We start from the raw sequence: 27,229 nt of genomic DNA, 5'->3' as shown, positions 1-27,229 counted from the left end.
TGAAGTTAGTTTGAAATTCACTGCGGCGCAGTAACCAATTTTTGTTCTTAAAAGATTTACTGCGCAGTCAAATAGCTGATTTCATACCTCATCCATGTTTTAACAAAAATTAAGACATACTACATACATTGACCTAATTTATAAGTATGTTTGTAAATCTTGACAATTCACACACATTTTCGAAAGAGAGCAAGGCATATTATTTCTATGGAGTTTTTTTTTTTATATTGAATATGATTTTGGGTGGGTTTTGCTATGATATACAATTAAATATGAGTCGTTTTGTGTCAGCGATTTACGTATGATAGAGGTGGAATAATGTTTGAGCTATGTTTAAATTAAGTAGTGATTCAGGATTCGGCTGCAATTTTTGTAACGACAAATTACAATTATTTTACAATTTCTTTTTCACTTTTGCGGTTTATACATACACAGTTTATGTTAGAAATAAACAGAGCAATGGATAGAAATCAAATCTTGCATACTTATTAGATACATTTCTCTATTCGTTTAAATAACAGGCTTTTAAAATGATGTTTCCCAGTCCAATCTTCTTAAGTTAAAACCTCATTGAAATCGCGTTTCTCTATAGCATAATTTTAGATCCACATAATAAGATTTTAAATAAAACACCTTCAATTACAGTTTACAAACAACATTGCCTTTAAAAACATATTTTTTGCCTCCAAACCTACTTTTTACCAGCTTTCTTTTTCTTCTTTCTCTTCCTAACTTCACTATAGTCATACTCGACGGTCGTCCCGCTCAAATCTTGATACCCATCCGATTTCTGACTTTCATAATTAGGAAAATTCACTCCTTCCGTTTGCTGGTAATTTTCCGAAAAAGTCTCAGAGAACTTCGTACTCAGAGTTTCGGAGCCGAAGAATTTTGTCGTGTAATTTTCTGCTGGGCGTTGTAGATTTTGGTATTTCTCGTTGTGTGGGTATATGGTGTTTAGAATGTTCGTTGCTATGGCAACCGGCGTGGCGGGGTAACTCCCCTGCTGCGTCGGTCAGAACTTCAGGTCCTAAAAAACAACAGAAAATAATCTTTAGTTAATTTTTTCTTGTGTATGTAGGTAAGTTTATAAAGAAAAGAATATGAAATAAAACTTATGAGAAATAGTCAAATCTAGTATAGCCCAGTTATATCTAAGAAGCTTTTGGCAGCAATTTTATTCGCGAGTAAAACCTGCAGCCTTCTTCGAAAAACGGTTCAGCAGTTCCTAAGATTAAAGTTCAATCAAACAAACCAACTCTTCGACTTTATATTATTAGTATTGATAACTGTACCGCCTAGACTATTTATCTATCAGTAACAATATTATCAGACATTTATTGTAATTACTAATTGCAAATATGTATGTCAAACAAACATCAAGGAATTATTAAGCACTGGATGTAACTCCAAGTATTTATGCTCATATTATAAAGCTGAAATGTTTGGTTGAACGCGCTACTAACAGGAACTACTAGACCGATTAAAAACATATTTCGGTATGAGATAGGCCACTTATAAAAGAAGGACATCGCCTTTTTAGCCGATTGCGTGAAGTAGGAAATTACAGGACGCGTTAAAATACCTAGTAGTCCATATTTTATTACTACATATTTTGGGAAAAAGACAATTTTTTTAATAATGATTAACTATAATTTTTTCCACCAAAATTACGGTCGGATTTTAGTCAATTTTAAATATTATAATTTATATATTTATAACTTCAAAAGACCATCTCAAGATTTATACTATCTAAGACCATTATCTCATCTAACACACATAACTTCTATGATTTACAACACAACAGTTTATAACGACTTTATCTAAATTCTTGTACAAATTAAACATAGCCTGTTATCTCTAGAAACCAATTAGTTAGTTAAATTAAACCAGTACCACTTAAAACGTGTTCCGAGCTAGTCAAAATCACGTTAAAATTTTCAAGGATATTCAATTTTTAAATTATTTTTGCCAAGTATAGCTTATTTATAATAATTACTGTCAATTTGGTGGCTTTTCACCGACTTCAAAAAATGAGGTTTTTAGTTTGAGCTGTATGTATGTTTGTGCGCTATTATCTCACTTTGGTTGCACTAATTCCGATGCGGTTTTCAGCGTGGTATTTTGTAAGACTTGGGGAAGGTTTAGTTATACCTAGGTACTATTAAGTCGGTTCTATTTTTTTTTTTTTTTTGTAAAACCAATTAAAAGGTTTTATACTTTCAAAGTGTATCTTAAGACACTGATTTTCGGTGAAGGAATACATCTTGAGGAAACCTGGACTATATAGTCTGAAATCACCAACCCGCATTGAGCAAGCATGGTGATTGACGCTCAATCCTTCTCCATGTGAGAGGAGGCCGCAGCCCAGCAGTGGGACGATAAAAATACGAATATTTTAAAATTTTATTTTGTCTGTAGGAAACCATGGGACGGGTAAAATAATAGGAACTTAACAATTGTTATTTAAATAGAATTATTTATTTTCAAAAAATATTTTGTACATTATTTCAACAATTGTAAAAAGTGGGTATAAAAATAATACTTTCTTAGTATTTACGTTAAAAAGTGTGATTTTCAGAGAATATCAATAAGACCGAATAAAGGTCACGGCGGTCAATCTCAAAGGTAACTGTGATTGACAATTCGTGGGTGGCCATTTAGCCATGTGGCTTTCCATTTAGCCACTTGGCTATAGTCGCTCATGATTCGAGTAATTTGACAAGAAATCTTTTTTATTTAATTCATATTTTAGTTTGATTTGTACGACGATTTTGCTGTTTCTTTTCTGACTTTTCTTTTCTGTTATTTATTAGGTCGTAAGACCTAAGCGTGTGTAAATATAATTATGGCAGCCATATTGTATAAATTCGACCTACTAACGCAGCGACACGGGATAATCCTGAAACGCGGGGTTTAATAGGAATAAATAAAAAACACAAAAAAAAGGAAAAAATGTGAGAGATAGGTATAATACATAATACTTATTAAGTTCGCACTTATTTTTATTTTTAATAAAGATTTTTATTTTAAAATTAAACACGATGTGCGATAATTTAAGTTTAGCCACAGGTGGCTATTCTACAGATGGCTTTTAGTAGCTATTCCCCTGATATCTATCACTGGCTATTTCACTAGTGGCTATTAGTGGCTATTCACCTACATCTACACCATACTTCCCTATCGCCACTTATGGTCAACTGGCTATTTCGCCTACTGGCTATAACTGACTATAAGTGGCTATTACTGGCTATTTCACTACTGGCTACAACAATCTCACCTTAATAGCCTGCGGGAGGTCGGGGAGCTTCATGTCACGCAGCTGTTGAGGAAGGTTCATACTCTTGACGGCGGAGACGGCGCGGGCTGGTGCTGCCGATATACCCGCCTGTGGACAGAAATGGTAGGTTATTTGGTTTGTATAATGTTATAAACGTGAAAACAATAATTATCCTGGCCGATTTTTCTTTTCTCGACGGAGCCAGCTGGGCAGGATATATAAAACCCATAAGTATACCCAAACCCAACCCAAAACCAGTAGTAAAAGTAACCCAAAATAGCTGTTCTCCGGTTTTACCTGCGTCCCGTACTGTACTTGGATAAAATACCTACAAACTGGCACTTGGGAATTGTCTAGCTTCCCAACAGTGAAAACATTTTTGAAGTCTTTGGGGTACAAACGAAACAATGTTTCCTCTTTGAAACTACTGATTTTGTTGAAACTTTATAGCAATGATAATGGCTTCAAGACCCATAGTCGGCTACGGCGGCTGTTCTCATGTAAGGAGATCAGCCAACTGCGCAGGACATATTATAGTGCACGAGCATTTGCTTGGACACAGGTGCACTCACTATTCCTTCACTCTCATAGCTTGCGGGAATGGTAATACAACACGACCCGACACGAAGAGGTGTACGGGACCATATTTAAGTATGCTCGGAATTTAGTTGTCATTACTTTTCTTTCAAAAAGATCTAATGTTAATTTCTCCAGATATTATAGGTAAAAAGGTTTTACAAAAAATATCAAATTCAGTATGAATTAAAGCTGTTTATTACTACATATTCCATAATATGATATAGGCACTTATGGCAAGATTTTTGATTTTTGATATGTACTATAATTCCAATTGTATGACTATAAATTATAATAGACTACTATTTTTACAACTATTTAATTAATTATTTTATTATTTATCAGTAAAAATATTTTGTGACAAATAACACTACTTAAAATTATAAAACTAAATAAAATAGGTTATATCGCACATGTGACATATTTTTTGATCAAATGTGCTTTATAAAGATGTGCTAGAATAATACAACCTACTTTTTTAGGTATAAAATAAAATGATATTCAATATAATTGACGTTTTACTAAACCTATCCTTACTTTAAATATACCTTTCCTTTTAATGTTTTTTTTTTTTTCCTATATTATTTCTAATACATTTAGTACCTATGGTTATTTATATACTTAGTTATTAATACTAAACTAATATTCACATTTCAGTAAGTTTTAGGTATAAAAAAATCATATCCAACTTTAACCATCAAAATTAATGGTCCCCTTAAACCCGCTAAAAATATATTTCACCACCACCTAAATTTCATCCTTATAGTACCGTCTACTAACCTCAGCTTTCTGCATCTTATTCTGTTCCTGAAGCCTGCACAGGATATCCGCCATGTTGGTCTGCAGTACCATGCCCCCCATGACCAGCTCATCCAAGACCTGATGAGCAGCATCCGCGTGGAAGATCAGATCCAACTCGCAGACGTTCTCGAAGCATTTGTCTAGAGTTTCTACGAACACCTGGAATGAGGCAGCTGGTTAATATTACAACATTACTAAATAGAACAAAGCCGCTTTCTCTGTCCCTATGCTTAAAACTTTTAACGGATTTTGATGCGGTTTTTTTAGTAGATAGAATGATTGAAGAGGAAGGTTTATATCCATTAAATAGTGGAGAAATGCTGTTGAGAAGTCGGGGCGGGTCGCTAGTTTAAGTATAAAAGGCTATTATCAATAATACCAGAGTATAATTATATCTTTTATATAAGCACATAGTAAGTATATTGTTTTTCTTCAGATTTCAAATTATCAAGAGACCCATGTTCCGAGGAAACTACTTGCCAACACCTCGATAAAAAGTAGCCTATGTTCTTTCTCAACCTATAGACTATAAGAATACTTTTAATTTCAATCGATTCAGTAGCTTAAAAACTTTGGCGTAAAAGAGTGAAAGAAATACAGAGTTACTTTCGCATTTATAGATGATTAGTGTTTACAGCACATTTTATACACTTCGTTTTACCTTGTTATTTTAACAGCCAGATATATTTTACAAGGGGCTGGTTAGAAAGTAATGGTTCTTACCTGAATCAAGTCTAGTATGCCAAGCTCACTCTCTGAAGAGTCCACGCAGAACACAAAGTATAGCGTGGCGTAGTGTCTGTAGATCAGCTTGTAGTCTGAACCTCCTATTAAACTGAAACAATAATACACCATTTAGAATGAACTAGAGAACTATTGGGCAGATTTTGGGGAAGTGGTCGCCAGCAAAATGGGCTTTTCCTCGTTTATTACTGGTAGTAAATCATCCTAGAGCAGATTTTTTCAATGATGTTAATGCTCATATAGCTATTCATTCAAAAAAGAACGCTGGTCTTCATCGCATTAGTTTCATCAGTGCTGCCATATACTGTACTAGCCGTTTTACGAGGTTTTACCCGCGTCCCGTGGTAACTACTACTCGTACAGGGAGAAAATATAGCCTGTTGGTCAGGAAGACTGTAGTAGCTGCTTTCCAACAGTGAAAGAATTTTTAAAATCAGTCGCGAAGTGAGTTTATCCATTACAAACACACAAACAAAGAAAAATAAAATTTTTTCCTCTTTATAATATTGTTATAGTGTACATTTAGTGTACACTTTGAAGCAAGACCCTAAAATACTGCAGATTTAAAGAAGAGTCTACATACTACATACAAGACCAACATACCTTCCTCCTTCCAAGAAATTGCACACATTGTCATCTCTCTTGGAGACCAGTTGAAACGTCTCCTTGATTATCTGTTGTTGCATATCTTCATTCTGTAGACAAAAATATTTATATATACACAAAGGGTACAATGGGAGCTGTTGATGATGGTGATGATGATCCTAACGTAGTTAGGAAAAGGCTCGGGAGATGAAGAGGTTGTATACATATTAAGGACAGCTTCCAAGATTGAGTTTAGCTATTGGGTAGCATAAAACTGAAGAGTTTATCACTGTGGTGGGACTCAGATTTGATAAACAGTTAAAGAAAAACCGGCCAAGTACGAGTCAGACTCGCGCATGAAGGGTGCCATACCATTATTTATAAAACAGACAAAAAAATCACGTTTGTTGTATGGGAGCCGCCCAAAATATTTATTTTAATCTAGTTTTCAGTATTTTTTGTTATAGCGGCAACAAAATTTCAACATCAGTGAAAATTTCAACTCTCTAACTATCACGGTTCATGAGATATGAGTGCCTGGTGGCAGACGGATGGACGGACAGAGGAGCGAAAACAATAGGGTCCCGTTTTAACCTTTGGGTACGGAACCCTAAAAAAATATCTCATTCAACCAACCAGATATCATGTTTTAAATATTATATTAAATGTAAATGAATGATAAGTTATCAAGGTTACATATTAACTGGTTGATATTTAAACATTTTACATAATCATACATATAATTATGTTAATTTATTTATAACATTTTGGTTATCAAGTTTTTTATGGTGCAAAATGTGCAGTTTTGCAGTTTTCTCATGTTAATATTTAGACACCTGTTGAATAATCTTGTCCCAGATGTGCAAAAGCATGGTAATATTATAAACTAGCTGTTTTCCCACAGTTTTACTACTGCTGGTTCCAGAATAAAATATAGCCTAAGTTACTCAGGAAGAGTGTAGCTTTCCATCAGCAATTTTGTTTTTCAAATTGGTGCAGTAATTTTGGAGCCTTTAGGGTAAACAAACAAATGTTTCCTCTTCAATAAATTCGTATAGTTTAAATGGAAATACATTGAGCTGTAGTAAGCCACATTTTTTTGTGTCATTTTAATTGAATATGGGGTCTAGTTTAATCCAAATGACTGTTTGTGAAGATTTTGTTAAGCATTGGGGGAGCTGAATTGACAGCTCGGTAGTTAAAGAGTGAGGACCAGTCCAGCTGTAGATTTACATCAGATAATAATGATGAATAGGGCTATAGATACCACCAAGAGGGTCAGTGGGTTGTCTTAAGGAGTATTAGGTGCAGATACTTAAATCATAGATAGCTGATATTTATTTTAACAACCGAAGTAGGAAGCAGTTTTAATGACTCTCCTATACATTAATTTATTTTGGCGATAAAACAGGAAAGAGTTTCAATAACAAAATAAATCGAATAGGAATTTATCGAGTCAGGGATATTAAGAGTTCAAATTCTAACAGAATGCTTGATAAATAACCGGTTCTTTAAGGTTTGACATAAAATAGGGAGTACCTATAGCTATCGCATGCCTTTGTAGACAAAATAAAGAAAAAACTTTCACTCACAAAGTATTGGTAGAATTTCGATAACCGTGGCTTCCCATGATTATTAAATACCAAGATGGCCTTAATCATTGTGTTGATTAAGTAAAAACTTAACTAATGCTTATTATACTTTCATTTATTTAAGTGATAATCTATTGTAATCCAATCAAGAACGAAAAATATCGATTCTGTTGAGACACTGACGTTAACAATTACGTTCGAAAATCGAAACAAAACACGCGTCAATGTCAATTTGATTTCACAGGTAAAATATATTAGCACGTTCCAGTGCTTAAAAATTCACATTTGTTGCTAATTAACTTTTTTTTGTGCGTTGTTTTTATATAAAATGTAATGATATAGAGAGCAAATCTTGTGTAGAGTAATGATTTCCTCCTACGTTCCGTGGGAACTACTGCCAGTACCCGGATAAAGTATAGCCGAATATGTTATTCGGGAAAAATGTAGCTTCCCAAAATGAAATAAATTCTCAAATCACTGCAGTAATTTCGGAGTTTTCAGCGTATATAAAAACAAAAAAAAATTCGTGTTTATTATTTTAGTATACATTAATTTATTGTGTACACTTCCTTATAGTAGAAACAGTATAGTAGCTTGTCAAACCAAAATCAGGCAACACTTAAATCTCGCGAACGCGTTGTGCTGTCTGCTGTAACCGCGAGTGTCACAATAAAAAAAATCGCAAAAACTGAATGATTATTGTGTGAAATAAACATTTATTGTTAATTTTCAAGTTCTGTACAGTGTTAAATGTTTGATGGAAGCCTATTTGCGAGCCGCTGATGCTTTAATAAGGAGATACAGGTCAGTGTAACAAAAGATGAACATGTTATATTTTGTTGTCTTTATTTGGATGTTCGTAGGTTTCTCGCGGTGTCGTATGGCCTATTATGATTCTATACGTCTTTGAGACTCATCTTGAGTCTGTAAGTGAGCTCGAAACTGAGCTGCGTGTGAACAATAACGGGGTTACGAATATACGGCGTCTTGTTGAGTCGGGAGGAAATTTGGAAAGCGTGCGAGAAGCGGTCGGCTTATACAGAGACCGACATAAAACTAATTGTTGCTATTTCGTTACCGCTATCAATTTGAAAGCTAGTAGAAGGTTAGGACGCTGAAAATGTGCGCTTTCGTACAGCTACAGGCTATATCAGTTGATATGAATGTACTGAAATATGTTACTGATTTCAGACACCAAATATTTCGGATTTTCTGGCCTTGAATACCGCTATAATATAATTTTAGTTATGTCTTCTCTTTACTGTTTTACTAGTTATTAATTAACTTACTTTCAGTATTGAAAGAATATTGAATTTTTGGAAACCTGCATTGGAGTGGACTGTATATTAATTAATGTAATAATTTTCAAACTTTTAAATAATTTGTATATGAAATCCTATACAAATATTGTGAAAAATTCTAAATTGCCCAGGCTGCAACTAGTGAGACTAACTTGACTGTAACATAGTTGAGTAAAGCCTGATCAGATAATCATTGACATCATCTGCCTAGCATCTTCATCATCATCCTCCGAGCCTTTTCCCCAACTATGTTGGGGTCGGCTTCCAGTCTAACGGATGCAGCTGAGTACCAGTGCTTTACTAGGAGGGACTACCTATCTGACCTCCTCAACCCAGTTACACGGGCAACCAAAGACTCGTTGTAAAATGTTCTGTTTTATAACTACAATAAAATTTAATGGTTTTTCTACATAAACATAAACTTCACTATACACCACTATCGTTAAGATTATTATCCAATGAAGCAACTCTAGTATTCATTAACAATTATTAATTGTAATCAATCTTGATTAGGTACTGCTATAAATTGTAGAAACACTATTGTACCTATTTTATATAATACTAGTACTAGCTGCTCCCCAAACTGCTGCTCAAAAAAACTTCCTGGCACCTGCTTAATAATTCACAACCTCTCTTTTAAAAAAATTGCATAAAATGCAATTTACTTTGAATTATTACTTAAAAAAAATAGGGTGGTTGTATTACATTGTTTCTCAGGCATTTCATTGAATTTGGTTCTATAGTTTTGTACTTTAAGCCCAACACAGCCAGAGTTAATTATTATTAATTAATAATATTAGTAAGGATTTATTGCAATTTTATTTCCTAACCATCAATGTGCTAATATGTTGCAATATTGTGATTATATTTTAAGTTTTACGAGTAACTCACTGTATTCTCGACGTTTCATCTCTATCCTGTGGGAACTTTCCATACCCAAACAAAATATAGGGGTAGTAAGTAATTAATAAATCAAATTGTTTCATTAGTTTCTAAGCCTTTAGGATACAAACTCTACTCTTTAAAGTATCATTAGTTAAGATCTTTGACAACTTAATAAATATCCAGACAGACAAAATTTCACAAAACATGTAGCACATGCTAATCTATATATAGTTTTCATTACAAAGAAAAAATCTTTGTTTGACCATCAATGTCTTATACTGTCCTCTAATACAAAAGAACTGTATTAAAATGTATTTATTTATAAATGTTGTATTGTCTCTCATCAATAACATTTCATTCACATTGTAGTAAACATATTGTACACTGTATGTCATCAATATTGACTCAGTATCAACCAATATGATTGATTGAGTTCGATTGATAGTAATTACGGTGGCCTGTAAAGAACCAACCTCTCGAGTATGAGTGTGTGGGTTCGATTCCAGGTCAGGCAAGTAACAATGCAACTTTTAAAAGTTTGTATGTACTTTCTAAGTTTAACTTGGCCACCAATGATTGTGTTTCGGAGGGCACGTTAAACTGTAGGTCTCGGCTATCATTGAACATCTTTGGTAGTTTTTACGGGCAGTCAGAAGCCAGTAAGTCTGACAACCAGTCTTACCAAGGGGTATTGGGTAATTGGGTTGAGGAGGTCAAATAGGCAGTCGCTCCTTGTCAAACACTGGTACTCAGCTGCATCCGGTTAGACTGGAAGCCAACCCCATAGTTGGGTAAAGCAGTTTGTACACTCAGTTGCATAAATATAATATTGACTCAGTACTTTCAATGAATATGATTGATTGGTTTTGATTGATGGTAATGGCTTGGTATTTAGAATGTTGGGAGTTTTATGGTTCATCTAAGGTTGGGATGCATAATGAATGAGTTGGTTTGTTTGTATGAATCGGTAATCTTAGGCGATAATAATGTGTCTCAAAGTATTATTTGACGTCTTTGTTCAACTCCGTAATTTCTTTCATTAAAAAAATAACTTTACAGTTGAATTTCCCGCATCTCGTCGTCATCATTTTATTTACGAAAAAAATTAAGTAGATATTCATTTATTTTCTTGTATATGCAAATAGCCGACATTCCTCTTTATAAATCATATTCAAATATTATCAATTTTTTGTCACGACAACTGCCAACAGTTTTTCTACCTCTTCACTTCGTTACAGTCCTATGGCACTGAGGTTAACGTTATCAAAGGTCAGTTCCGACCCGCTTGGCATGCCAATGAACCAGTTTTAGGTCAATCTGAGGTTTGCCACGCAATCATCTGTTTCTGAACGTTCTAAGGACGTGGACACAACAACCAAGGGCCTAGGCAGATCAAAACTTCGTCATTTATTAAAATCCATTTTAGGATTCCGTAACTAAAGGGTAAAAATGGTGCTTAGAGTCCGCTTTCCGTCTATCTATCGCTCAGATTGAAATATAATATAAATACTTGTTTTCTTGCAACTTTATATTAGAAAGTCAGTATTAAGTTTTATGTACTTAGCTATCTTTTTATGAGATGACCAATCATAACCGTATATCGTAGACAATTTTACGGCGCGCTTAGATTCTCCATCATAGGACCTCATTAGGAGGACAACTTTTTGCAAACCTACACTTCGCTTTTTCATCTACGTAAAATAAAAAACAACGATCTAATTTCCAGAGATATTTAGCCTATACCGAGAGTCGAAATATGGACAAGATGGACAGTCAATTACTTCGTCATTCGCTTTAATAAGGATAAGAGACCACCCGAGTTGACACCGGTATCAGCTGTCGTAAAGCTCAACAAATATCAAATGTACTATAACCCTACACCAGTGTGTAAACATCCTAAGGTCCAAGTTCACCGACTATATAAACGTCTGTTTTCTTAAAACTACTGTTTATTATGACAGAAATTTTAAGAAAAACGGCCGTTTATGTTGTCGATGAACCTAGGCCTTATTAATACCAGCTGTGTACCATGGGTTGGCTCGCCTTGGTCTCAGTTCAAATGAGGTGTCAAATGACCGACTTCAGAAGACGGGATGATGCGAAAATAAATTTATGTCTGACATATTCATTCATTGATTTTGATCATTGATTCCAGATGAGGTTAAAATACTACCTCTCCATAAATTTAAGAAAACATTGCAAAAAATTCTAATTGAGAAATGTTTCTACACGGTCGATGAGTTCCTAAATGACTAATTTAGATTTTGATATAATTTAATTCTAGATGTAATTGTAAAAATTTCTTATTTTACGTAGTACGTAGTCCAAACTATATTTGTACGTCTCACCATAGACAGAACATAGCGCACTATTTTATTTAATTTTAAAATCTACATTTTATGTATACCTATGTTTTACAAATAATAACTATGTTTTAAAATACTTTGACTTTGATAAGCCCTGAAGAAATTTACATATACCAGTATCCATGTTCTTATATGCCACAGAAGCCACCTGCGCAAGGGTATAGACCTTCTGTCCAGGTGTTTCCTCCTAAATCAACAGTATTTGAAGCATACTGCATTTCGCATCAAGAAAATAGCATACAATTTTGCACGATCACATTTTTCAGCCGTGCGGAAGTCCCGAAGAGAGCAATTTAAGACGCATCGAGTTATTTTGAAGATACTATACAATATAAAATTATAGCAGCCCACACAAATGCTTTATGCGCACGACTGTCCAGTTGCATCGAGCTCTTTTGCGAAAGATTATTCAATTTTGCATCATTGATGAAGAATGAATTCGGGAGAATTTACGAAAATTCTCGTAGCATCTTCAGTTGTCCTCTAGATGGTTTACTGTTTTATTTAACCTTCCATTACCAGACGGCACCGTTAGAAGTTATTCCTACAGACAAACTGACAAAATATTCAGCCTTTTTGGCGTAAACTGAAGCGTTCTCAAACGTTTGGCGACGACAGGATTGACCAAAATATATGCAGTAAACAAAATCCTGAAGGGAAATTTTCAGTAATTTTTAATATTCTACAGGGCAGGGGAAGGGGGATTATACGAGAAGTTTTCTTGTAGTAGGATTAAGCCATTTGAAGTTTCCATACCAAAAATAAGGTAGAATTTTTCAAGAACTTAATATACAGTAAACCCTTATCGATCAAGTAATGACCATACCACGGTACTTTGCATATAGGAATGTATACTATTAAGTAAACATATGCCGTTTCTGTTCGATTATTTACTATCGTATGACGAATCGATATTCAGTCGTACATACATTACTTTGTAGTAATAATATCTGCTTATCTATACGTCAATGTAAAACAAAATATACATGTTTACTATTAAAACTACTTTTATCGAAAATACTTTGCACCAAGTATAGATATTGTGTCACGAAAGCGGTTGACCCTTACATGTGTGCATAAATACACATACACGTTGTCGTTGTATGTGTCGGCGACTTGGCCAATCTAGAGCGCTCCCGAGCTTACGCATACAAAGACAATGTGCATGTGTATTTACATACACATGTATGTCTTATCCGCTTTCGTGAATAGTCTGTCGTTTAACGTCCTTGGCAGTCGTTACGGGTAGTCAGAAGCCAGTAACTCTGACATCAATCTTACCAAGGGGTATTGGTTTGCCCGGGTTACTGAGTTGAGGAGGTTAGATAGGCAGTCGCTCCTTGTTAAACACTGGTACTCAGCTGCACCCGGTTAGACTGGAAGCCGACCCCAACATAGTTGGGAAAAGGCTCGGGAGATGATGACCCAGTTAAGAGTCCAGTCTTCTACGCCATCTTCTGGGCACGCCATCATTTTACCACTGGAAGATTACCGTGAATCTATTTCCACTTATAATAATATTAGTTTTGGTTGAAATGCTCGGCAGCAGGTACATATAATATAAATCATCTGCCACTGCGCACGTCATTAGCCACAAATTACTTCGCTAATGTCTTGCAGTGATATTATTATTTATTAGGTAGAGGTACAGTTTTAATAAGAGTTACCATAACTCAGGATTTTTGGACTCTGATCAGGGTTGCGGCTGGATTTTGATTTTAAATAAAAACAGGTCATATTTTAAAATGATTGGTTGGCGGGAACACTCAAAAGATCGAGACGTGTGGAGTCAAAATGGGGAGGCCTTTGCCCAGCAATGGGACAATACAGGCTAAGAAAACAAATAAAAATAATAATTAAAAATCTCTTTAATGATTGGTCTCAGTCGTGGCTAATTCCTATCCGCATGCGAAAAGTGGCTTCCCCGGTAAAGCGAGTGAAACCACTGCCAGAAACTAGTATACACATAAAAACAATACATTTGTAACCTCTTAAACGTCTGTCAATTTATACTGATTCGTGTCAATTGATTGTAGAAGGCGCGGCATTGTTTAGTTTTATTTGTTTGTTTGTTTACGAGTTTGTATGAAGATCATGAAGGTTAATATGCTTGTTCGTAAAATTAACTTAAGTATGAATATGGAAGGATGGAGAGGCAGAGGCAGACCGAGGAAAAGATGGATTGATTGCCTGAAAGAGGACATGAAGCAGAAGGGAGTGGATGTGAGTATGACGTCTGACAGAGAGGAATGGAAGAAGAAGACATATTGCGCCGACCCCAAATGACTTGGGAACAGGGCAGGAAGATGATGATTGATGATGTAAGATTAACTTCCCAAAATGGTTGATAAACCTTTTTGTACCGACTGCTGAAAGACGTCACCTGAGTCTTTTGGTCGCCACAGCCATTGCTTACTCAGCTGCATTCAGTTAGACTGGAAGCCGACCCCAACATAGTTGGGAAAAGGCTCGGGAGATGATGAGCCAAAGAACGTCCACTGCTGGACTGCTGCCTCCCCCAAGTTAGGGAGATTTACCCAAAATTACAGCGCTGTGCATGCGTGTTGGTCAGCGCAGTGTAGAATATTTTTAGCTTCGGAGTTGGTGCTGCCCATCTCCTCTATAATTTTATATCCCACTTGGTGCTGTATGGTGGTTATACTGCCACCAGTCGGTCGCCAGACCCTCGTCTATTGATCAGCAGAGTGCACCACGGGTAGGTGAGGCTGGTAATTGAATCAGCTACATATGTCTTTTGCAAGCCTCAATTATTGATTGGGCAATATTTTTATTAAAAGTAGACCACCCAGTTTTACCTTGGGGTTGCGCGGGTAACTGGGTTGATGAGGTCAGATAGGCAGAAGCTCCAGATAGCACACCGGTACTCAGCTGCATCCTGTTAGACTGGAAGCCGACCCCAACATAGTTGGGAAAAGGCTAGGCAGATGATGATGCAATATTATGAACGCTAGTGTAGTTGGACACAGTCAATAAATAATAGCACAAACAGACACGCTGACCTGCTGACTTCTATATTATTGTTATTACGTGATTGCTCTAATTTTTCAAGCTTTGGTAGATGGAGTTCTAACACGCTATCCGTCTGATAGATATTCGATGAATGTGAAATATGGAAAAGTATGTAGGTATAATTGTTAGAATATAGATTTATTCTTATGTGAAATTATTAATTTTACTATTTTTTCCCCGCGGTACCAGCGGCGCCCGGAGAAAACTACTTCCTGCACCCGGATAAAAAGTAGCTTAGATCCTTTCCTAGACTCTAACTAGGTCCATCTCGGGACCAAAGAACCGAATATTAGTATTCCCAAAATATTTTTAATTCCTCTTTTTTACCTCATTCAGATTCAATAATTTATCCATATACATACAGACTATTTAAAACACACAAAATTACCAAAAACGATACTACTAACTACGAAAAACTATCTCAAATCAAGCAGGTGGCGCGAAGTCTAGTCAGTAAAACCCGCCGGTGATTTGGATCCACGCGTCTCGTCACGTGCGCGCGCGCAGAAATAGACCAGTTACAACACGACGACAACTTACTGGTATTTTTGGCATCTTTTTATTATGAACCGCGCTGGAAGATAGTGGATTGCAGTCTCTTTATAATGGAGTTCGAGTGTTTCAAAGTTTTGTAGTAATGAGGTTTTATTTGAGAAATCTTGTCTTTGGTATTTTTACTGACTCAAATGTTGTCGTTGGTGTTCTAGTGTCCACTGCTGAACATAGGCCTCCCCCTTAGATCTCCACAGATACCTTTTGGAGGCGACCTGCATCCATCGTCTTCCAGCGACCTTTATAAGGTCGTCTGTCCACCTTGTTGGTGGACGTCCTATGCTGCGCTTGCTAGTCCGTGGTCTCCACTCCAGCACTTTTCGGCCCCATCGGCCATCTGCTTTATTCATTACGATATAAATCAATCATTTAGTGTTTATTATAAATAACTAATTTATAAGCGTCCTTATCCTCTTTCTCAAGCGCTAATGACCATATTAACAAATGTCTTATTCAGCCCACGGCATAAACTATCCTTGAGCATCTACTTGGCATTCGAAGCGCATACGACATGTCATACTTTGACAATTATTCATTTGTTTAAAAAATGTCTGAGACTCAGTCTAAGATCATTGACTGTTCTGGCTAAAAATAGGGTATCTATTTTTAGTTGTACCTTTATAGATTTTGCTCTGAGAGCTATTGCGAAGTACTTTGTATGATAGAGAGTTTCTGATTATTTTCTTTCTTTCTATTTGGAAAGAATTTTCAGAACATAGAATATCCTGCACTTGGCGAAATAACTGCAGAAGAAATGACGACCTCGTTGAAGCAATGGTCACCATGCCGGACTGAGAAACTGATGGTCCCGGGTTCGATTCCCGGTACGGTCAACATTTTTATGATCAAGCATGAGCATGCTTGTTGACAGTGGTCTGGGTGTTATGTTATATAAAATGTAAGAAGTTTTTCATTTCGGAGATGTAGAGGAAGACCAAAGAAAAGATGGATGGAGTATCTGAGAGGTGATATGGAAATATAGGAATGGATTGAATGTTAGTATGACGACTTACCGAGTGGAATGGAAGCCGAAATTATATTGCAAAAATTGGGAACAGGGCAGGAATAAGAGAGATTTTACACCCTACAAAAAGGTTAGGCGATGTGTATTATAACATGTTTTAGTGTGTAAACAGTGATACACAATAAGTTACGTCAGGTGACATAATGTGTGGTCCTATCGTTAAACGAGATCTTTTGCGGACAACCTTTGAATGATTTATTAGAAGAGAAATTGTACTGTACATATATCGTGGTGTACTAGATATTTAATACTAGCTGTTTCCTGCGGTATCACCAGTGTTTTTACTCCTTCACGCGCTTTAAAATTATCTTCGCAGACTCACCTATTTCCTAACCCTCGTGAATCGGAGAGCACGTAAATGTCGGTCCTGCGCCTGATCTCTCTCCGGTGGTGTTGGATTGCCGTCCAATCGGGCTATGAGAGTGAAGGAATAGTGAGTGCACCTGTGTCTGCGCAAATGCGCGTGCACTATAACATGTCCTGCGCAGCTGGCTGATCTCCTTATATGAGAACAGTCGCCGTGGCCTAATGAACCAGCCTTGGGTGCCATTATTTCCTAACCAATATCAATCTATTGCTAGTCAGTTGGTTCCACCATTTCTTCTTCCCAGCAAGAACACATAGGAAGTGGTGAAGGGTGGGCGTTTTGAGATCTGTCTTTTATAAATATTGACGTTCAAAAAGTGCGGTTTTGCAGCCAAGTTGAATGATTACTCATATTACTTACTTATAATTATGCTGTACATAAATATAGATATGCTGTTTTACATTTTATTACTTACATTCGCTATTACTTTTACTACTTGAAAACTAATTATAGTCAGCAATATGTTGAAACTGGCTGGCACGTGTATCTAATAAATAATACTTATGTATGTGTGTTTGTAAATGTATGTATAATTATGTACTTGTATGACTAATCAATCAATACTGATAGACATGCCTTTAACAGTTCCGAGTTTGATTCCCGATTGACGCCTAGAATTTTGGCTTATCTATAAACTGTTTTTTAGAAGCCTATGAAAAATAATGCCTGCAGTATTTTTACGTGTACATGAAACATTGTAATAAATTGTGTGCTGGCTGATTGCAACGTGAAAATACCATACCATAAAAATATTTGAAAAAAAAAATATTTATGTTCATGTACAGAGGCGAACTTAGATGTAGTATATTTAGTATAGAATAGATAGATTCACTACCGTTTGATAGATTAGCAATGCGTGGCTGATAAGTACATGTGGTATGAGCCCAAGAAATGACCACTGTATAGGCCTGTAGCGGACCCCCGTATGTATAAAACACAAACTATAGCAAGAAAACACGATATTCTGAAAAATGATTTTCAAAATCAAGAAACCAAAAATAATTTGAAGCCGAGAAAAGCAGCACAAATCTACTCACACATGAAAATATCACTCAACTGATGTATTACATTTTTGGCTTCACTAAAATCCCTCCACTGGCGGTCTATCTACTATTGTATATCTACATATACAGGCGACACTGTCCTAACGACGGTTTAATAACGATGTTCGTAGCGATACGAAATGACATAACACATTGTTATCAGTTAAATGATGAACTTAATTTGACTGTTAAGTACATCTTCTTATCTTAATTAGTCTGACATGTCTGTAACAAAAACCTTGGCTGAAATTCTTGATTCGTCATCCTGGTCATAGATGCCCTCAGGACATATTATAGTGCACAAGCATTTGCTCGGACACAGGTGCACTCACTACTCCCTCACTCACATAGCCCGATGGGACGAAAAAATACGAAGGAAAGAAGCAGGTCCGTGTTTCGGTAGGCACGTTAAATTGGTGGACCCGGCTGTCATTTGAACGTCTTTGGCAGTCGTTACGGGTATTCAGAAAGTATGAAGACCAAGATAGTTGCGTTGTGGAGATCAGATATACAGTCGCTCCATATGGCACACTGGTACTAAACTGCATTCGGTTAGACTGGAAGCCGACCCCAACATAGTTGAGAAAAGCTAGGCAGATGATGATGTGACTCTAAGATCAGATGCAGAAAACTGAGTTATCTATTAGCACTATTGTTTAATATTAGTTAGACCAACTAAACTATGAATGGATTATGTTATTTGGAACACCATATGGTCCACATCAAAAGATGTTACTTGAGATATGGCGGCAAACAGAGAAGTATGGAAGAAGAAGATATGCTTCGCCGACCCCAAGTGAATTGTATTAAGGGCAACAGTATGTTGATGTCGCGGTGGCCTAGTGGGTAAAGAACCAACCTCTCGAGTATGAAGGTGTGGGTTCGATTCCAGGTCAGGCAAGTACCAATGCAACTTTTGGACTTTGGACACCAATGGCTCATAAAAAAGGTGAAGGGAAACATCTTGAGGAAACCTGGACTATATAGTCTGAAATCACCAACCCGCATTGAGCAAGCGTGGTGACTAATGCTGAATCCTTCTCCGTGTGAGAGGAGGCCGCAGCCCAGCAGTGGGACGATAAAAAGGCTGTAACAGTAACGTATGTTGATGATCTTCATAATTGAGAGAGGCTTAAAATTACAAATAAAGCCAGCTACATCTTTGGGAAACAATGTTATGATCTGTTAAATATAAACATCCTTATGAATCGATTGATCTGTCTTTTGTGAACAAGATTGTAAGGAAGATAATGATTCATTCGTACGGTACAAATCGAATTCAGGAAATACTCCAAAAATATTCAATCTTTAGCAAAATGATGATGATGATATCCTCCTAGCCGATTATCGGCTACGGGGCTATTTTCATGTAAGGAGTTTAGCCATCTGCGAAGGACATATTATAGTGCACAAGCATTTGCGCAGACACAGGTGCACTTACTATTCCTTCACTCTCATAGCGCGATGGGACGGAAAATTTAGATATTCCGTGGGTGTAGTCGCTTTACCTATCTTACGCCCTTTCTCTGTAAATGCTATCCTACTGGATGAATTCTTCAAATTGGACCTGTTCCTGAGACATTCCTCAGTTTCATATAATTCTCAGATTCTACCGTAAAATGAATACAGATACATTATTCCGATTCAGACATACAGATACAAGTGCACTAGAAAATCGTATCTAAAAATATCCCCCACGTGTTACTAGGCGCGCATAAACGTTGAAAGTTAAATTTATTCGCAATACGCGATACATTGAGGCGTAGGTGTGTCATTTTTATATCTGTAGGTCAGTAGGCCAGCAATGTACGTCATACATTGTACAATACGAGTAATGAATACTAATCTTTTTGGGAGTTCACGTAGGTAGCTTCGACCCGCGGTTTTGCTCATGCCTCTAGAGATATACATCCCGCACATGGATAAAAAGTAGTCTATATCTTTTTCTAATATATCCCTACTATTCCCTACTATTATTATAACTGCGAAAGTAACTCTGTCTGTCTGTTACGCTTTCACGTCTAAATCACTGAACTGATTTTAATAAAATTTGGTACAGAGATAGAGTTGACCTTGAGAAAGAACATAGGATAATTTTTCATCCCGGACTTTTAAGAATTCTCTTGGAAACGCGATATATCCTAACTCTACGCGGGCGAAGCCGCGGGCGGAAGATAGTAAGCTATATTCCTGCTAAGTTTCAACAAAATCCTTTCAATAGTTTTTGCTTGAAAGAGCTACTTTCGCGTATATAATATAGTAGGAAGTACGATAACCCAAAAGGGCAAATTAGAGCAATTTTTTACTCACATATAGAAGACATGATCGCATTTTGGTAGATATTTAGGACAGTTACACACAGAGAGAGAGATAGGAATTGATCAAGTGTGTGTATTTGTGTGTGTGTGTGTGTTTGTGTGTTAAATGAAAGAATCGTGCGTAGATTAGGTCAACGTTTATAGTTTTACGTCACATCACGTCAGAGGCTATATAAAAATATACATTTGTGTGCGTGAAATGGTTTCATTGAGAAAATTGGAGTTATCTAACGAATTGTGATCGCTTGGTGGCGGAAATTCAGTCATACTTATATAATAAAGAGCCCTGAATGAAGGCTACGAAACTACTAAACCGATTCGAAAAATTCTTTCACTGCTGAGAAGCTAGACTACTCCCGAGTATTGGCTATATATTTTGTCTAGGTTCGGGAAGAAGTTTTACAGGGACGCAGGTGAAACCGCGGGGAACCTAGTATATTAAATCTATCGGCCGAAATCGGCCGTGGACGCCATTATAATGTAGTAAAATAGCTATAAAGACACAAAATGGTTAAAAACAGCGTTTAAATTAGTACTCGTTTGCTTTTAACCTAAAGGTAAACCGCTGACATTTACGTTTTCAATGCACGTAAATAGAAACGTTAATTTAGCCGATATTTTATCTTATTTTAAGACAACACGGTCCAATCTGTCTATGTTGCCATGCCTGAGTTCAATTTGTATTTCTACCAATTTGGTAGTTTTTTACTGTAGCTCACTCGATAAGTTTGAACTGTTTGAATTGAATGGAGTCTTACTGACGAAAAACTGGTCAAGTGCCAAGCCCGGACTCGTGCTAAAAGGGTTCCGCACTATATTCCCCTAAAATTAAATTTATTTTATTTAATTATTTTAAATTTTTGTACACACACATAATAAAGAAAGAAGACAGGAAGTAAAGAATTTACAAAGGTAGGTAATGCTTATTTCTAAAGAAATATCTTCCGGCATACCTGCGAAAGGAAAGAATAAAAGAGATGTAGACAGAGTTTATTCTAATTTTAATCATTTATTGTTTGTGAAAACTCTCATTAGATACAGACTGACGGGCAGACGTGACAAAGTCTTGGTAGTAGAGTCCCGTTTTAACCCCAAAAAAGACGTTCTCTCAGCTTTTATCTTTGAACCTTAACTCCATTCATCATTCACAAATATAGTACATGCCCATAACAGGTCACCACATCATCACATATCGATATGGCTGACGACTGTATCGAACCCGCGGCCTCGCGGTCACGGACCAATCAATGCCGCTAGTTGTTATTCAGAGAGCCACCACAATTACAACATGTTACGTGTCTGTGGATGTGTACCAGGGGTTTTATTGTACCTATATCTATGTAATATATGTACTTACTAGGTATATTTTTTTAACAACGTCAAGAATCATCAAATGACCCCTCCCGCTGTGGGTGCAGCGGTGAGGGAATGTCAGACTTTTACTGACTAAAAACCGTCGTGATCCGTCGTAGGCCTTTTATGTACCAGGGCCGCGGTAACTCGCGCGAACAATCCCGCAGCTCCGGAGAAAAGTACTTTCTTCATTTACCTGGATAGAATATAGCCTCTGCCCGCATAGGTTATTTTCATGGTTTTAGTCGCAACTTGAGGAAAGTATTCCATGTAACCCGGATAGAATAAGGTCTAATATCTCGCTTCTGCCCGAAAATTTATCATCGCGTCCCGTGGGAACCACTGCCCGTAAGGGGACAAAATATAGCCTATGTTACTCGGAAAGAGTGTAGCTTTCCAACAGTGAAAGAATTTTTCAAATAGGTTGAGCAGTTTCGGAGTTTTTAAAACAACAAAAATACGTTTATTATATTAGTACATACGTAGATAACATTGAAAGTGGATGTTAGTATGATGTCTGATAGAGAGAAATAGAAGAAAGAAACAATGCGCTAACTGCAAATAACTTCGACATAGGATAGGAAGAAGACCCGCACATAATGTTAATAACCCGTGGAATATTCATAATTGCTGAACAGAACAGAAGATTATCTACAACGTCACAAACTCACATTTTTATGTTTCCCGTGGGGAATTCTTCACGCCTATAGTCCTCTTCGAAAAAATTGTCAATTTTTTCAAATCGTACCAGTAGTTGCTGAGATTAGCACGACCAATCAAACAATGTCCATGGGTCCAGTCCATGTATCATAATTATAGTAACAATGGGTAATGATATTAACTCAATAACAACAATAGTTGATATGGTAACCGTAATGTGGAATAATGACTTAATTAGTTACATAATTATGATTGTATGATACACAATGAAATTAAATTAGGCTCGGTTCTGACTGAAAAACACGCGATTTTACCTTTCATTAATGATAATTTTGATATCTATACTAATATAATAAAGAGGATTTTTTTTGTTTGTTTGTACCATTACTTAAAAGATACTACGTGAAAGACTCGGAAGTTACTGAACAGATTTGAAAAATTATTTTGATGAAGGCTTAGTCTCATCTCGAGGAACATAGGCTACATTTTATCCCGGTACGGGCAGTCGATAGACGTAAGTAAAGCCACGGGAAAACGGTTCTATCTGATAAAACTGTTTTATTAAAATTCTTCATCCTGCTGCCCCGTTCTAAATTTTATTTGGGGTCGGCGCAATATGTCATCCTCTTCCATTTTCCCCTGTCACTCGTCATACTGACACTCACTCCCTATTCATGTCATCTTTCAGGCATCTTTTCTTAGGTTTTATTAAAATTGTTGAAGTCTATTTAATTTTAGGAACTTCGAAATTACTTGTACGCGCGATTTTCATGTCATGTCTATACGAAGTATTGAGCTTTAAGGCGTTCACAAATTAGGTTGCAGTGGCAGTGGTATTTCTATGGAACCTTATGGACATTTATAGGCAGCAGGACAGCAGCTCCCATCAAATGTACGAATTTACTTAAAAAAGGCCCTGTGGCGTAATGTGGAAACGCCCTTACATAGTAATAAGGCTGCGTTTCCACCAGAGATGTGCGAGGATGCATAGCGAGGGATGTGTTTGTAAAGAACCAATAGGATCGCTTCATTTACCTTGCCTCGGTCAGCACAGCTCTGGTGGAAACGGCTCAGCGGAGCTAGATTTTTGCGCATACAAAACAAGCGCGGGATGTGTGCGAGGGATGTGTACGAGGGAAGTGTGCGAGGAATGTGTGTTGAGAAAGATGTGTTGCGAGGTTTGCGCATACTGTACCAGCCAGTCCATAGACGGAGTTTGTTGGAAGTAGAAGTGCGCAAAATAGATAATAATATGGATAATTGGAAAAAGAAAATACTTTTATATTTAACAATTTGTGATGAAGAAATGGAAGCAGAAGATACGGAGTTTATTAGTTCTATAATTTTGAGCAATACAAGAACACACAGGTTTTGGATACGTAACCATATTAAATATCATCGATTACATGGAGAATTCTTTACCTTTTTTCATACGGCTGATGATGAAATATTCGAAAATTCTTATCGAGTATCTAGAAGTAACTTTTATGAGTTACACAATTTGATTGAGAACATTATCAAGAAAGAAGACACTCACTACAGAGAATGCATCAGCACCAAGGAAAATTGGCGGTATGTTTAAAGTAAGTAAAATAGTTTGAATCAATTTTGTCTTTATTAAACATATTAATTGAAAAGTAATCATAATCTGCAAAATAAGTAGACAACAAGTTCCTCTTTTCATGGCAAATTAGGCTCTGTTCCTACTTTGTTTGAAGTATTTGGCGTTTGTAGGTCTGAATGTTGTGTTCCCGGAGATGCTGGTTGTACAGCTTCCAGTTGGAAAGATGAATCCATCTGGCCCACTGTTTTATTTGTATTTCTACCAGAGCTTGAAGAATAACCAAGTTGTTCAGGATCCAGCTGAGGCGGCAAATCCATCTGGCCTGCTATATTACTACCTACTGCTATACTGCTATCAGAGCTTGAAGAATAACCAATATTTTGATTATACCACGACAGCACGTAAGATTCTTCGGCTTCGCTAATCATATTAAAAAGTTTCCTTTTTAAAGGAACTTGCATGTAATCTGGTAATTTTTTAAATGTTTTCGCCATTGAAAGAAAAAAATGATCAGTATCATCGCAGTCCGTTGGTTTTAAAAGTTCTCTTAATTCTTGCCTTTCTTTTCGAAAATCTTCTTGATTTTTCATATGTTTTTGTATTAAAATTGATAATTCATCGCCTTTTTTCTTCTTTGATGATGACGGGGTGACCGAATCTGTTGAAATGCCTGAAGTTGAGGCTATTTCGTAAAGATTGTTGGGATTGTCATTGACGAAATATCCTCTTTATAACTTGACTCTCTATCTCTGTTGGCCATGTACGGTAAAAGAAATTCCATCAATTTTTGGTATTTCCATTCACGTGTTTTGGTTGTAGCCTGTCCGCTTTTTTTAGATTTCTGCCTCTTTAGCGCGTCCCGATGGCTATCCCGTAGTTGTTTCCAACGATACTTAGCGCTTTTCACTGAAATAATAGAAAATTATGATTAGGAATATAACATTTTTATACCAAGCATGTTGTCTTACAGATCGCAAAAAATCAGTAACAGGTAAAGAGTACTTTTTTATTTGTTAATTATTTTTCTTACTATTATTATAAACATTCCTTTTTTTGCAGGTATTTATCCACGGGCTCGTCGTTCACACGATTGGCACAAAATTTTAGGATTGGAGTAGCAAGTGTGTCGAGAATTGTGGCAGAAGTTTGTAATGCTCTTTGGCTTGTTTTACAACCTCTTGTTATTCCAAAACCTACCAAAGACGACTGGAAGCGAATAGCAAAGGATTTTCAAGAGCTATGGCAGTTTAAAAATTGTTTGGGGCTCTAGACGGTAAACATGTTTATATAATGTGTCCTGCAAACACTGGGTCCTCTTTTTTTAATTACAAACAAAGATTTTCTATAGTGCTTATGTGCTTAGCTGACGCTAGGAGAAAGATTATAATGGTTGATGTGGGATCCATGGGAAGATTTAGTGATGCTGGAATATTTGATGATAGTGTTTTGGAAAATATTTGAAAGAAAAAGATTGAATCTTCCAGAACCTGAACCATTATATGAAGGAGGTGAACCAGTACCATTTGTATTCATTGGAGATGAGGCTTTTCCTTTGATGGAAAATTTCATGCGCCCATATCCGCGGGACCAGTTAGACCAACAGAAACGTATATTTAACTATAGACTTTCGAGGGCACGTCGCATTGTAGAAGCTACATTCGGTGTATTGGCACGAAAGTGGTATGTGTATCGTAAAGACTTTGAATGCAGAGTGGAAACGGTTGACAAAATCGTAAAAGCCACATGTGTAATGCATAATTTTTTAATTGAAAGACAAAGTAATTATTTGGATTGCATTGATAACAAAAATACAAGTACTCTTGTATCGGTTCCTAGCATTTCCGTCGTCGTGTCAAGTGATAGTTATGATGTAAGAGAGAAATACTGCTCTTATTTCAATAATCAAGGAAAAGTGTCATGGCAAGATACTCGTATTTCGTCACGAATTCATCGCACACAATAAATACCCAAATATTGTAACTTGTATTTTAATATACCTGATTTTAATACATGATTATTACTTACCATCTTTATATTGTATTTCTTTGACTATTACCTCCCACGCAGCGTCCTTAGTTTCATTACATTTGTAAAATGACAAAGAAGTGTTCCACAAACACGGAAACTTTTGAACGGCATCAATTAATTTTTCGTCCATTATGCCACGCAACCGTACGACATGCGTACGACTACAAGCGCTTACGACAGCAAAGTGAGACGTGAGCGCAGCGCGGTGAGCGGCAGGCAGGCGTTCGCGTTACTCCGCTCCCACTACACCGCACCCCCGTCGACACATTTCACAGCTTCGCAACGCATCCTCGCGCCACACATTAATGCGCATTTTCACAGCTCCGCTACACATCCTCGTAGGCACATTATCATCGCACAGCTTTGGTGGAAACACCCACACATTTTCACAGCACAGCTAGACATCCTCGCACGACACATTTCCATCGCACATCTCTGGTGGAAACGCAGCCTAACGGGTCCAATTACTTCTCTTTCATACATCTTTTAAAGGCAACGAATGCACAATTTATTTACAAGTTGGTCACGCAAATAAGACTGGTAAACAACCTTATTATTGTAGTAGTCAATCGATAGTTTGACATAGGTATAGTATACTATAGCTTTTCTCTGTTTTTTACCGACACAAGTCTCCACCAGCGGTTTCACCCGCGTACCCGAAGACTGGTCCAAGTAGCCTTCCTCGATAAATGGACTATCTTACACTGAAATAATTAAAATTAATAACCGTCTATGTATTAATCTTATCTTTCTCATTTTTAATTATTTATCTTTCTATTGTTACAGGTAATTGTTTAAGATTGCAGCTACCACCAAACTCACCGCCAAAAAAGTTGGGTAAAAGCAAATCTTCTATTACTCGACTTAAGTAGACTCCGTTAAAGCAGAGCAGAGAAGTTGGTAAACAACCAATAAACTTTCTCCGCTCAGGGATAGTACTAATCAAATCAAAAGTCATTTATTCAAAGTAGGCTGAAAATCAGAACTTTTTGAACGTAAAATTTACAAAAGACAGCCCCCAAAACGCCCGCCCTTCACCACTTCCTATGTGCTTTTGCTGGGAAGAAGAACTGGTGGAACAAACTCCCCAGCAACACAATTCGTGAGAAGTTGTCCCCAACATAGTTGGGAAAAAGGCTCGGGAGATGAGGGAAACTACT

General features: G+C 36.7%; 2 protein-coding genes across 2 annotated transcripts in view; one reads left to right on the top strand and one right to left on the bottom strand.

Annotated features, from left to right (window-relative positions):
- Positions 1 to 863: 863 nt before the first annotated feature.
- On the bottom strand, positions 864 to 7,772 carry LOC135118942 (AP-3 complex subunit sigma-2-like). The gene is made up of 6 exons (XM_064042130.1): positions 7,579 to 7,772; positions 6,005 to 6,096; positions 5,381 to 5,492; positions 4,637 to 4,816; positions 3,281 to 3,388; positions 864 to 1,030 (listed from the first exon to the last, which is right to left on the bottom strand). The coding sequence occupies exons 1-6, from the start codon at positions 7,645 to 7,647 to the stop codon at positions 1,016 to 1,018; spliced, it is 576 nt and encodes a 191-aa protein (XP_063898200.1). The 5' UTR covers positions 7,648 to 7,772; the 3' UTR covers positions 864 to 1,015.
- Positions 7,773 to 8,149: 377 nt separating this feature from the next.
- The window catches only part of LOC135118931 (zinc transporter foi-like), a 46,470-nt gene continuing 27,390 nt past the window's right edge, over positions 8,150 to 27,229 (top strand). The window contains exon 1 of the mRNA XM_064042092.1: positions 8,150 to 8,382. The gene's annotated coding sequence lies outside the window, so the exon portion shown is untranslated. The remainder of the gene's footprint in view (positions 8,383 to 27,229) is intronic.

The sequence above is a fragment of the Helicoverpa armigera genome, chromosome 27 (genome assembly GCF_030705265.1).
Source record: "Helicoverpa armigera isolate CAAS_96S chromosome 27, ASM3070526v1, whole genome shotgun sequence".
NCBI classification, from domain to species: domain Eukaryota; kingdom Metazoa; phylum Arthropoda; class Insecta; order Lepidoptera; family Noctuidae; genus Helicoverpa; species Helicoverpa armigera.
The sequence above is the reverse complement of the archived record's forward strand: the minus strand, read 5'-3'. Positions and strand labels throughout refer to the sequence as shown.